The sequence below is a fragment of the Biomphalaria glabrata genome, chromosome 5 (assembly GCF_947242115.1).
Source record: "Biomphalaria glabrata chromosome 5, xgBioGlab47.1, whole genome shotgun sequence".
Taxonomy (NCBI): domain Eukaryota; kingdom Metazoa; phylum Mollusca; class Gastropoda; family Planorbidae; genus Biomphalaria; species Biomphalaria glabrata.
In genome coordinates this window covers 8573542-8587539 of record NC_074715.1, presented here as the reverse complement: position 1 = coordinate 8587539, position 13998 = coordinate 8573542, and the positions used below count along the sequence as shown (strand labels likewise).

The following is a 13998-nucleotide window of genomic DNA, read 5'->3' as shown; positions in this document are numbered from 1 at the left end:
GACCCGTTCGCTGAACGAAAACGTATAAAGCTGAGACAATCACACTTCATGACATGATTGTTTTTTAAATCTGTGCTTTACGTTGCAGGCAAAGTAAACTTTTAGCGGAACGAAACTACGTAGAGATATAGGTTTCGTAATATAACGGAGTGGACATCATAGATTCAAAAGTTATTTGTGTGCTCGAATTGAAATGTGCTAATATTTTTTTTTTATCCATTTGTATAAAGCAACTTTTATGCTTATGCATGCTTAGTGCCCTGTACTCCGATATCTTAATGGAAAATGTATCTGGGAGATTTCTGTGAGGTTTTTAGGTGATCAGTTAATGCAACTCTGCTTTCAAGATGTTTGTCTTCTAATCCCGATTCCAAAAAGGCTGAAGAAGCACTATTTTGATGACGTGTTGTCCTGTTTGCTTTCATGTGAAAAATAAAACGCTAAATGATTTTTTTTTATTTCATTCATTTAAACTATCAAAACAACATCTATGGGCGAATTCAACGGGGGCCACTTCTAAGTTTGTGTGTTAACACAATATCTCATTGTAATTTTGTTATAACTATATTGAAGAAATAAAATGATTATATATATATATATATATATATATATATATATATATATATATATATATATATATATATTGGCTTTGATAATAAATAGACCATACTTGTTTATAGGTATTTAGTTTAGAAATGAGAAAAAAAAGAATATAAATCTATTGTGTTAAATCTTAGATTTATGGAAACAGACAAATATAACACTAAAGACATTGCGGAATATATCCTTTTTTTATTTATGTGTTTCAATATCTATCTAAATATAACTTTCAGATAAAACGTTTGATTGGTATAAACAAAATGTTGCTCAATGCTTTAAGCACAAAAGTGGTATTTTTAAAGCTATTTAAGGATAATAAGAGACCGCATATATTTATGTTACACTTCTCTTATTTTCATCTCAGTAAATGTAGCACTGCTCGAGGTATTCGTTATAGAATCCCAGTTTAAACCAAAGCCGAAATCTGAGTTTCCCCAGAGTCCATTAAGATTGGAAGTATGGCAACTCCGGTACCACCATCCCACAGTAAATACTGCAGCACAATTCCCTCCTGTGTCCAGGTCATTGTCGTTATCAAACGTTGAGAACTTCATGTCGTTGTGATAAGTTAGCGAGTCAGAATACGGGGCAGTGCTTTCAATCTCGAGCTTATACTTCTCTCTTTCGCTCATAATTCTAAATTTTAAAAATGGGATGCTATAGTTCCTCTTCCCAAACTCCAGATCCACTCTGAGCTCGTATCGCCGCCTTGATGTCAATTTGAAAAGGTTTTCGTTCCCCAGATAGAACTCCCCGATGTCATAGTCTCCAAAGCCGTTACGGTACTCGTCCCAGCCTCTGGAGAATGAGACTTTTCCGTTAATTCTTCTTTGAAAGATGATCCATCCTCCGCCGAAAGACTTGGTGTCACACATGACCTTAAACCCGGAAACTAATCTGACAACAACCCGTTCTTGTGTGCTTACAACGTCACGGCACGAGCTTGGTCTTTTAGTAAAAACTGTCACCTTACCTGAAACAAAATCAAAATTTAAAAAATTATGAAAATAAAATTATTGAAACGCCGGCGGCATACTTGTACTGTGTAAGTCTGTATTGTATAACACGTAGCAGGAACATCCTGGGGAGCTGAAAAGAAAACCTTACGACAGTTATACACTGGATACGTCAGATCTGTCTCGCCATACAAGTAGCTCCCAACAAAACCTATCAATCATCATTAGACACAATCCAAAACCAAGCCTTGCGGCTATTTAGTCGAGGTATGAGAACTACACACACAGCAGCCTGTGAAATAGACTCCAATATTGAACCTCTTAAGTTAAGGCGCAACAGAGCAGCATTAGAAGCTATTGACAGATACAGAAGGTTGGAGGACGATCATTCTAATAAATTACTAACACAGAGAAATAGGAAAAACAACCAAAAAAAGCAAAGGACTCTGATCCAACTTACTGACGAACTAGCCCTAAAACACCACCTACCCAATAACAGAGAAAAAATTACCAGATTTTCAAACATAACGCCCAGACTAAACTACAAACAACCATCAAAACACATTTATTAAATAACATCTTAACAAAAGAATCAAATCCACTGGAGCTCAAAGTAGGCACGCTTGAAACAATTGAAAACTATAAAAAAAAACAGCTATCCATATATATACAGACGGATCGGCTTTCAAAGCCACCATCAATGCTGGTCTTGGTGCCTTCCTGGTCTTCCCTAAAAATAAACACTTTGAGATAAGCGCACCCTGTGTCGATTACTGCTCAAACTTCCAATCCGAAATTGAGGCAATTACCATAGCACTACAGACAGTGGAAAACAAATTATATGAAGGAGTGCAACCACCATCAGATATTGTTGTCTTTACAGACTCCCAATCTACTCTGCAAGCACTTAACAGCAGCACCTCAAACAGCCCAAGAGAGTTGACAACACTAATTGTGATAATCCATCAGATGATATCAAAATTAAATATCAATACCACACTACAGTGGATCCCTGGACACATTGGCATGGGAAATAAAAAGGCAGACAAGCTATCGAAGGTTCATCTATGGAACAACCAGATAGACCTGTTAACTACCTCACCCTAAGGTCAATGTTAGTCAACAATCACAAAGAGGAGTGGCACAACCATTGGGCATCAGGAAACACAGGCAGAGCCATGTACAAAGAAATGACTACGCCTAACAAACTGGACAGTATTAACTTCCTCCCCCGCAAAGAACAATCTACAATTTTCCAACTAAGAACAGGACACAGACCACTATTAAATTACCACCTTAACAAAATAAACTCCACACAACTCCCCCTTTACAGACACTGCGCCCATCCCTCTGAAACCGTAAACCATATCCTCTTTGAATGCCCCTCCCTAATCCACATTAGGCAGACCCTACTTCCACTACAGCCCAACATAACCAACACCCTGTACAGCTGAAAATTGTGTATCCATAGCTGGAGAAACTATTGAAATAGTGCACACTTTTAAATATCTAGGTACTATTCTAGACAATAAAGTAAAATTTTATTGCAAATACTGACTTTTATCAGCAAAAACAAGGGCAGCAAAATTAACGACTTCTGAGAAAACTGTCCTCGTTTAATGTTAGCGAAAAGGCCTTTGCTATGTTTTATTACGCTCACTTCTGCAATATTTTACGTTTTAGTATCACTGCCTGGTATGGCAATCTGAGCATGAAGAATAAAAATAAACTTCATAGAGTCCTACATGTAGATGGTAAAGTCATTGGCAAAAAAACAAAACCTATTTGGGCAGCTGTTGGACACAAACATCCATAAAAAAGCTAAAAAGAATTTAGAAATAAAGAATCACCCTTTGGGTCAGAATTTTGTGATTTTATCATCACAAAAGAGATACAAGACACCGATAGCAAAGACAAACAGACACAAACACTCTTTTGTTCCCCTGGCAATCAAATCATTAAATAAGAACAATCTGACATAAACATTTAACATGTAAATTATGAATGAGTCTGGTGTGAATGTACATTTTGGTTTTTATAGTTATAATGTTTTGTTTGCTGTAATGCACACATTTTTAAAGACAAATTTTCGTACGGACAGTAAAGATTATTATTATAAGGACATATCACGTCGCTCTTCAATGGCTGCTGTTACTTAAAAGTCCTGAAGGACAAGTCGCTAGGTGCATTGAACTTCTGCAAACCTATGACTTCGAGACACACCACCGAAAAGGAAAGACTCACCAGAATGCTTACGTCCTGTCTATATATATTTATTTATGTATATCTTTTTTTAAGATATTATTTTTTTCTTCTGCCGAACAGAGTGTTGGTTATGTTGGGGTGTAGTAGGGTCTTGCTGCCTGGTCGTGCGGTTTGCGCGCTGGAATGTTGTTGGGGCTAATCGATAGTCCCGGGTTCAAACCCTGCCCACTTCCATCCCATCGTCCTGAGAGAGGTTTGGACTAGGAAGTAAATTATCTTCAACTCTGAAGGAACACCCAAAGCATGTAAAACATAAACAAACAAAATAATATGTTAACTAGTTTCAGTTTTATCAGCGACAATCCCTATTACAAATTTAAGACACAGATGTCGCATTTATTTCATACCTGTTATTTCCGGGTTGCAAGCTTCAGTTCTATCCTTACCATCACACAAACAATCGCGACCGTAATTCTCTCCCTTGCAATCTAAAAGAAAAACAAAAAAGTTTGTTCCTATATTTTATCTGAGTTTTATTATAAAAACAAAATTGACATAGTTTATGAGACAGGGTCAACCAGTTTTCTCTTTAAGTATTTGGGCCCTTTTAGACACTTCAGACTTTCCTTGCTTCTTTTTCTTCTAGCCAGCTTTTTGCTACTGAACTGTCATCTTTTTTGCTGCTGAGCTGTCAGCTTTTTTGCTGCTAAGCTGTCAACTTTTTTGCTGCTGAGCTAACAGCTTTTTTTGCTACTGAACTGTCAGTTTCTTGCTCCTGAGCTGTCAGCTTTTTTGCTGCTGAGCTAATAGCTTTTTTGCTACTGAACTGTCAGCTTTCTTGCTGCTGAGCTGTCAGCTTTTTTGCTGCTGAACTTTCAGTTTTTCGCTGCTGAGCTGGCATATTTTTTTTCTGCTGAGCTGTCAGCTTTCTGCGGCTAGGCTAACAGCTTTTTTGCTGCTAAGCTGTCAGCTTTTTTGCCACTGTTGTCCATAGGAATGTTATTACCATGGGAATTCCACCTGAAACGTGCCATGGAAAGGGATGGGATGGGACAGCACATATTTGTATATCCCAATGGTAGTCGATACTTGATATTGTAAAATAAATTTAAGGCTGAAATTAGCAGTTGCGTAAATGCAACAGAATAGACTTATCTCATCATCTATGTAACTGCATGGTACTATGAGAAGAGATTTCGAATGTAAAGAATAATATAGGCTTTCCTATGTTTTTTAAAGACTCTGTCTAGGTTTTCTCAATTTAATCAGCTATAAAACTGCCATTCTGGCAAATTGCGCATGCGCACGGCTTTGCAACTTGTAAAAAAAAAGTTATTTTTAATCTGGTGTAATTTGTTTCATTGCTGAATTTCATTCTGAATTGCTAATTTAAAAAAAAAATTGTGAAGGTAGGAGGCAGCCATTTAAAGTCACATTGTTACTAAGTACAGGCTCCTAAATGGCCGACCAGGATATTGCTAAAACCATTGTTGCACACTATATCTAACATTTCATAAATTTAATGTAATACTGAAAATTAAATAACATTTTGTTATAAAGAATATTTGCTTTTTTGATTTGTAAATTGCATCGATCAGTCTGAGAATCTAACAAAACCGTTTCTTATCAAGTACGTAGCAAGTTTATAGAAACTGTGTACACAATGTCATAAATCTGTGTACACAATATCATGAATCAGTGTACACAATGTCATGAATCTGTGTACACAATGTCATGAGTCTGTGTACACAATGTCATGAATCTGTGTACACAATGTCATGAATCATTGTACACAATATCATGAATCTGTGTACACAATGTCATGAATCAGTGTACACAATTTCATGAATCAGTGTACACAATGTCATGAATCTGTGTACACAATGTCACAAATCTGTGTACACAATGTCATGAATCTGTGTACACAATGTCTTGAATCTGTGTACACAATGTCATGAATCTGTGTACACAATGTCACGAATCTGTGTACACAATGTCATGAATCTGTGTACACAATGTCATGAATCAGTGTACACAATTTCATGAATCAGTGTACACAATGTCATGAATCTGTGTACACAATGTCACAAATCTGTGTACACAATGTCATGAATCTGTGTACACAATGTCATGAATCTATGTACACAATGTCATGAATCAGTGTACACAATTTCATGAATCAGTGTACACAATGTCATGAATCTGTGTACACAATGTCACAAATCTGTGTACACAATGTCATGAATCTGTGTACACAATGTCTTGAATCTGTGTACACAATGTCATGAATCTGTGTACACAATGTCATGAATCTGTGTACACAATGTCATGAATCTGTGTACACAATGTCACGAATCTGTGTACACAATGTCATGAAAATCCGTTTAACTGTTCCAGACATCTATTGAAGATAAATCAGTATGTGGTACTTGTCGTTTATTATATAGAGTTTATATCATTAATTATCATATGTATGGTTACCTTGTGTGCAGTACGGGGGGTCTGAGTAGGCGTTACATCCTGCACTGCAAAGACCGTTTCTACGGGCGCACATATTGAATGCACATTTCTCACTGCACCTCTCTTGACAGTTAACTCCCCATGTGTCTTGTTCACACTCTAGACAGAAACAAAAAGAACGTAATGAATCTGAGGGTTAAATTAGATGATTAAAACATTCATAGCATAAGTAATGTTCAAACCGTGTTTCTGATTTGTAACCCTAAGTGAATGTAATCATAAAACTTGTCAAAAGTATAGTAAAAAAAAAAAAGGAAAACTCCCCTTGCAGACATTGATGTCTTTAGGGAAGATGATGTAAAGGTCACCTTGCAGACATTGTGGTTTATAGGGAAGATGATGTAAAGGTCACTTTGCAGACATTGTGGTCTATAGGGAAGATGATGTAAAGGTCACCTTGCAGACATTGTGGTCTATAGGGAAGATGATGTAAAGGTCACCTTGCAGACATTGATGTCTATAGGGAAGATGATGTAAAGGTCACCTTGCAGACATTGATGTCTATAGGGAAGATGATGTAAAGGTCACCTTGCAGACATTGTGGTTTTATCAGTACAAATTTTGAACAACAAATTTTATTGAATAAAATTGTTATTACTTTTGCTACAGATAGGGCCGTCTTTGTAACCAAGGCAACCAACTGGGCATGTTCCGTCAAATTCATTGCAAGAGCCTGGGCATTGACTGCCACATGATTGTTTGCAGTCTAGGCCCCATCTGCCAGGGACACACTCTGTTTGGATCAGAAATAGACAGAATATAATAATTCATAGCAAATGTTTAACTTTACTCATTGTGTCTCTCTTCATTTAACATGCAGCCTTTCTCTTGTTACAAAGTTTGTATATCGACTCACTCTGTCCATCAGTCTATATACTAACTGGTAAAAAAGTTTGTGTATGTTATTTCTGCATTACTCAATCCCGGATCAAGTTGAAATTTCGCACAGATTATTTCATGTACCTGACAAAACAAGAACCAATAAATACAATATCCCAATCGTTTAAATAAGCAGCATTAATTAGTTATGTTGTGGAAGGAAGAAGGGGGAAATATTGTACTTGAAAGATGTGATAGAATAAGTTAAATAAGTTCCCATTATACTTTGTGTGAAGAGGTGTCACTTAAAACTTTGAAACTAACAATACATAACTGTAAAACATTTTTTTTTCATAAGCACTTCGCTGGCAAAGTGGTTAGTGTATTTGCTTGAACACGCGAGTTATAATTTTAAGTCGTACAGTTTTAAAAAAAAATGCATTTAACAAGCAATTACCATAAGATTCTTTCTACACCCCCCCTTTTCATTTCCAAACATTTCAACTATTAATAGGATCATAGTATATTGAGAAAACTATAAAAATAAATTGTGCTAAGCGAAAATAATTTCTTAAAAATATAATATATGATTGCGCAAATGTATTATTGTTGGTCTAGATTTGCTACAAATTTAGTTACATGACTGATCCAAACTAATTGATACACTTACACCTAATAAAAGATTTGTATTTTGATTGTCTTCATTGTTACGTCAGTTTCTCACTACTACAAGATCATCTTAAAATTAAATAATTAATGTTTTTAAAATATGGTGAATAGTCGCCTCCCTTACTAAATAGCCTCCCGTGTTTGTTACTATTTATAATGAATAGTTGTAAAAATGGTGTATTTTTATTAAAATACTGTTTGCATAAGTGATTTAAAAAAAAAATTTTTTCGCTTTCAGAAAAGAAAAAAAGTAGTTTTAGTTTACGAGATCCAAATGGGAACAAAAGGACGGACAGACAGACCACACAAAATTATATCTTCTTTTCTTTTTACTACAAGATCATCTGAAAATTAAATAATTAAACTAAAAATGTTTTAAAGTAGCATCACATTCAAAATGTCTATATCTTTTCTGCAGTTTGTCTGTCCAACTCTTAGTCTGTCGTACACAGTTAGATATACAAAGAGTGAAAAAGTAAAGTAAATTCAGATTTAACTTATTTTAGGTTTAGGTGCAGGGGCTTCATTCTTCATAAGTGGAATGTTTAAATGTATAAAAGAAATTATGTAGTTTTTTTTTAAAACGTTTAAAATAGAAGCACGGACAGACAGACCACACAAAATTGTATCTTCTTTTCCCCTTTCGGGGGCCGCTTAAAATAATGACATTTACTTGTAAAGTGCATTATTAGCCTTTATTAAACATAAATGCTTTCTTTAAGTAGCTACTGAACCAGAAAAAAAAACATTAACAAATACTTATATATTTTGTAAGCAAATCTGGTACATTATATGTCTATATATAAATAAGTGATATTGAAATTACACAGAAAAAAAATTATGAATTGTTAACATATTGTAATTATAATCTCCCTTACATTTATTTCTTGTTTTAGAATTGAAGTGTTTTTATGAAGAAATCGCTTGCATAATTGAATGTATAAACTAAACGTTTGCTTTTAGAAAACAAAATTAAATTTTGCAAGCCACAACGTTTGGTAAAATAAGATTGTTCATTAGTGTTCTTGAATTTCAGATCTGAGTGTGACAGACGGACATTGTGCACAAACAGACACAAACACTCTTTTGTTCCCCTGGCAATCAAATCATTAAATAAGAACATTCTGGTATAAACTTTGTCACATGTAAATTATGAGTGAGTCTGGTGTGAATGTACACTTTGGTTTCTTATAGTTATAATGTTTTTTGTTTGGTGTAATGCACAAATTGTAAGACAAATTTCCTTACGGATAATAAAGATTATTATTATTATTATTATTATTATTATTATTATTATTATTATTACTAAATATGAATATTAAGAAATAAATTGATCCCATTAAAAATTCGTACCATAATAACAGTAGTGATTATTGCTTAAAGTTCTTACCTCCATAGACAGAAACTTCGCATAGGGAAAGTATTAAATAGCGCGAGTTGATTTTCTTGTACGTGACCTTTATCCCCGATATAGGAGCTTTGTGATGATAGGGATACAGTTGAACATTGTAGGGATCCCTTGTATTGAACAAAATAACTTTGTTCTGATCAAAGGTCTCCAAAAAAAGAATACCCGATCTGGTGAAATTGCCTAATGGTAAAAAAAAAGAAAAATCTTTTTACTTTATGAGGATTTAAAACAAAGATATCTTGTCATGTTTTGTTTCTTATTGTTTGTATAGTTTCGTATTATTCATTGACGTTTTTATCGTATGTCATCATTTTTTATCTAATAAAGACGCTACTTCAAAAAATGAGACGTGTTAAACGCGACATACATCTAGTCATGCTTGTTAACCAAAGACTTAATTTCTGCCAAGTCACTGGTTGGCCTTGCAGGCTCAGGCAACCCATTCCATGCTCAAATAGCACTGGGGAAGAAGAAGCATTTGTACAAATTTGTCCTATTATATGGAAGCTATTGCCTCAGATGAGAGAACAAAACCCGAAATACTGGCCCGAATAGCACAGTCCACAGCAGCCCTTTCAAAACTGAAAATAATTTGGAAAGACAAGGGCTTGGCCCCTTGGCACCAAAATCAGACTGATGCGCTCCCTGGTCATGGCCACATTTTATATGCTTGCGAGTCTTGAACACTGATTGCAGAGCTAGAAAGGAGGATCCTAGCAATGGAATTGAGATGCTACAGAAGAATCTTAGGCAATTACTTTCAAAGACCGCATCACAAACCAAGAGATTAGAGACAGGGTTACCGCAGCGATGGGACCAAATGCGGACCTGCTAACTATTGTAAATAAACGCAAGCTTAAAATATATGGCCTTATAACAAGATCCACGGGGCTCGCAAAGACCTTCCTTCAGGGAACAGTGCCAAGGAAAAAGAAGAAGAGGCAGACATTGAAAGCGATGGGAGGACAACATAAAAGAATGGACGGCCTACCATTGATAGAGGTTTTAAACAAGGCAAAAAAAGGGAGGAATGGAGAAAGACGGTCGACAAATCTTGCTTGGTGCCTCAACTGTCCAACAGACTAAGGGATAGGTAAAGGTAAAGGTAAAGGTAAAAAAAGGCATATTGTAGCAAGCAGTGCTACAGTCTGGCACAACCTGCGTCGCTACTGATCCCAAACTGTATCGGATATATTCCTTTCCTTTGGTCACATCAGCTGCGTGGAGAGGGGGGGGACTGCTGTGTGGGCGACATAATTCCCACCATCAATAATTCCCAGGCTTTTATCTCCCTAAAGTTTTCAATGAGATCAACCCTTTTCGTTACGACTGAAGGAGGCCATATATAAAATATTATAATAATTGTTTTTTTAATTTTCTGTTGGCTCATATTTCTCACGGCTATGACCAAATTTTGACTCATGGTGCCTAGACTTGCTGACCAGTGCCAAGACGTAATCTTCGTTGCTCTGGCCAATACCTGGTGATCTCCCCTTCACCTTCTCTGACCACCTGTGCAGGAAGACAAAGGGATATCAGTAGACAAATCTTTTGAGTTTCTTGATCTCCCGATTCACACCTTGACGCAATGTCTCTCCCGAGAAACTTTCGTCTGGAATCAAACAGTGACTTTTCTCTTGGTGGCGCCAAATTGTCTTCATCACATTTTCGGCTTATCGCCCCATCACTCTTACCCCATCCCCTCTCCGACCATCCATCTGGATAAACCTCGTGGTTAAAGACCCAGTGAAGGGAGGATCATTCTCATGTCTCTGAGCTCTACACATTATTATTCCCTTTTCTTTTACTTTGGATTGGTGCTTTATATCCATAGGTAATCTGCTCTTGTTGATTAAGCACCTGCTGATAAGTCGTGTCGATTCAAATTGTCATTTGCTCATCCCTCATCAGCTTGTCAACTCATCAGCGTCCAAACAACAACGCTTGCCAAGACCCGTCACTGGCTTCGCTGACCATAGTCGCAGCTGATCTCCGCCTCTACAGACCATTGAACCGCCTGGACCCATTCGGCCGGCCCACCAGCAGACAATGTCAGCACCAGCCACACCAGTCTTTAAACGACAGCACCAGACTCTGATAAAGATAAGCAAAAAAGCCTAATGACACTCGAACCACTTGGCTCTTAACATCTAATGATGATCAATGTATAGGTTAGCTTGCAGCCCAACCCTATGTAAATTACCATTCCACCATTGCATTTGTACAATAAACCTGTATATGATTTTATATATTGCATTAGTTGCCTGCCTATTTAGCTCTAAGACTGTCAGTACCTAAGTGAGGGTCCTTACCTAAAAACCCCTAGACACACTCAAATGGTCATCTTTAAACCCAGCTTATGGCAAACACATACCATAGTCGTTTACATTACATGAAGTTTGTCAGGTTATTTATTTAGTTGGATGGACTTTACCTCTACCTTTTTTTTTATTTCTGGGCAAATAAACTTTGCACTTTGAATTAAGAACTATGAACAGTTTTAGACTGAAATAACAAGAATTAGAATAAACTCCTTACCTTTGCTAAGAATTTCAATATTACTTGCAACGACAGGCTCCTCAAAAGTTAGAGACCACGATTTTGACGGCAACATCTTTACATCACCAACCGAGGTGCAGCTTTCTTCTAGGTTCGTGTCTCTATTGCCGTCTGCTATCAAAGTCACATCTGGGATAATCTGCGTCAAATCTGTTGTTACGCGTTGTTTTAGGGCCATGTTGCGACCTGATAAACAGACGATGCTATTAACATCAAAGTTTGTATCTATGTTGTTTCTGTTACAGTAGTGACGCTGAGGAGGTGGTCAATTGTAGTCAACTTGAATTTCCATTTGATTGAGCCATTAAAACTTATATTATCTTATCTTTAAATGACAAAAAAAGTTGTATATCTCTATTGTTTCCCTTGAGCCTATTGCAAATTGTCCATACAGGACTAGGATGACTTTCATAATGCAATCATTCTTCATCAAGCGCAACATGACCAAACCAAAGAGGCGTGGAAGACTCATGGGAATGATTATCTCAGTTAAGGGCTGGAATCAAACGTTCAGTTCATTTTGCCTCTATTTAAGTTCGAGTTTGGTTAGAAAACTAGAAAGGTTGGGGCTAAAAGTCACAGAGGCAAGTTGTCAGAAACACTATATCATTATAATTTAGTGCGCTATCAAAAATGCAAAAAAGCAAAACTACATTTGAGATGTTTACGGAAACATATGCAAATAGCTATACAAATAAATCCAAGTCTTGGGCAACCGCGGAGATAAATGTAGACAGTTACTAAGGTGAATTTTTTTTTTTTTTTCGTAATTGTGCTGTAAAACACCTCTAATGTTGAAATGATTGTCCAACATTAACTGTTTCAAGTCGCTAAGTATTAGTAACAAATTGAGTTTCTATTTTTAAAGCTCGAACCAATAAAATGTTATTTGTATTACATGTTCTAAAAATTGCTGTGGGGCAAGCTGTCACACATGGTGTGTTAATATGTCACTGTTGGGACATTTATCCCCAATGAATATTAAGCACTTTGAAAGAAATTTTAATATTACTTTTGTTTATAAATAATTATTTGGATTCTTTTTTGTATTGATGCTACCTAAAATAGTATTCAGCGACTTTCTCCTTAAAAATGTTGTTTCGGAAGGTTATGCTAGCATTAAAAGACAGAAAATATCTGTCCTCCGAGCAGGACATTCGTATTAGGAAAGACGTGATCTAGTCCTACTGTATAGTTAGTTTAGGAATAAAGTTTTTAAGGCCTACAAAATGGATAGGTTGGGGATGGATGCATTGCTGGGAGAAGTTGCTACGCAGCCCACGTTGTGACCTACATAATTTGCAATACCCAGTGCAGGCATATCCATTGTCCTAGAGGGAATAATTTAGATTTTCTTTTCACCGTCTACGTCTGTCCTCGGCAGCGGATTTTCTTTTGGTCTCAAATGAGTATTCCGCGGCCTTAGTAGATAACATAAATGACCTCCAGCTGTCTTGAAGCTGCATGCAACCGGGTGCTCTCTTATTTGTCAATCATTGTAAGTTGGCGCCAAATCTGGTCATAAGCGTTTCCGTGGGGTACCAGTATACGTAGACCACTTTTAAGCTTACCAACAAAAGTCTGTTTTTGGCATACGTTCGTCCTCCATGCGAGATACGTACCCTGCTCAGCGTAACTGTTAGACCATAAGAAATCCCTCTATACTGTCCATACCGGCGTTCCATTATTATTAACAATTACCAAATTGTCACTTTTTAAAGTCTCAGGAAGAAGATTTTTAATACATTTGTCTTTCCTTTTACAGCTAGGTCAGTTTAAGACTCCAAAACACTTGCTTATATGGCAGTAATTGCAGTTTTGCTGTTAATGTAAAATTGGAATGTACTTTAGGAATTTGCAAAGTAAAAGATTTTCAGTATTGCAAATCTTGATATAGTTCGGTTAGGGTAAGCACACTTCGTCTGGTCCCGTTCATACCGATCGGTTTTCAAGTTTGAGTTCGTTTCGGTCGTGAGACTCACATGAGGCACTGATGGGGAGTTTCGAACATGCTCTAATAAAAGTTCTAATTTAGAAAACAGTATATTTTTACTTTTTTATTTTTGGCTGAATTTAGCCTTAATAAAATTACCATAAACCTGCGTCTGTGGCTTATCCTTCCTCTCATACACATTTAAAGGGAAACTCCGATGGTTTTGACAATTTTTGATATAATATGTGTTTTGATTTACAGATAATGAATATATAACTCTTTTTTTTTTGTCTTTGCAATAATAACTTAGTAATTGATGTTTTTCC

General features: G+C 36.3%; 1 protein-coding gene across 1 annotated transcript in view; it reads right to left on the bottom strand.

The window, feature by feature from the left end:
• Positions 1–768: 768 nt before the first annotated feature.
• Positions 769–13998, bottom strand: part of LOC106076304 (uncharacterized) — a 114503-nt gene continuing 101273 nt past the window's right edge. The window contains exons 6-11 of the mRNA XM_056028519.1: positions 11719–11925; positions 9160–9360; positions 6880–7014; positions 6243–6380; positions 4169–4249; positions 769–1573 (exon numbers count right to left, since the gene is read on the bottom strand). Coding sequence (XP_055884494.1) covers positions 939–1573; positions 4169–4249; positions 6243–6380; positions 6880–7014; positions 9160–9360; positions 11719–11925 — 1397 coding nt within the window. The 3' untranslated portion in view covers positions 769–938. The remainder of the gene's footprint in view (positions 1574–4168; positions 4250–6242; positions 6381–6879; positions 7015–9159; positions 9361–11718; positions 11926–13998) is intronic.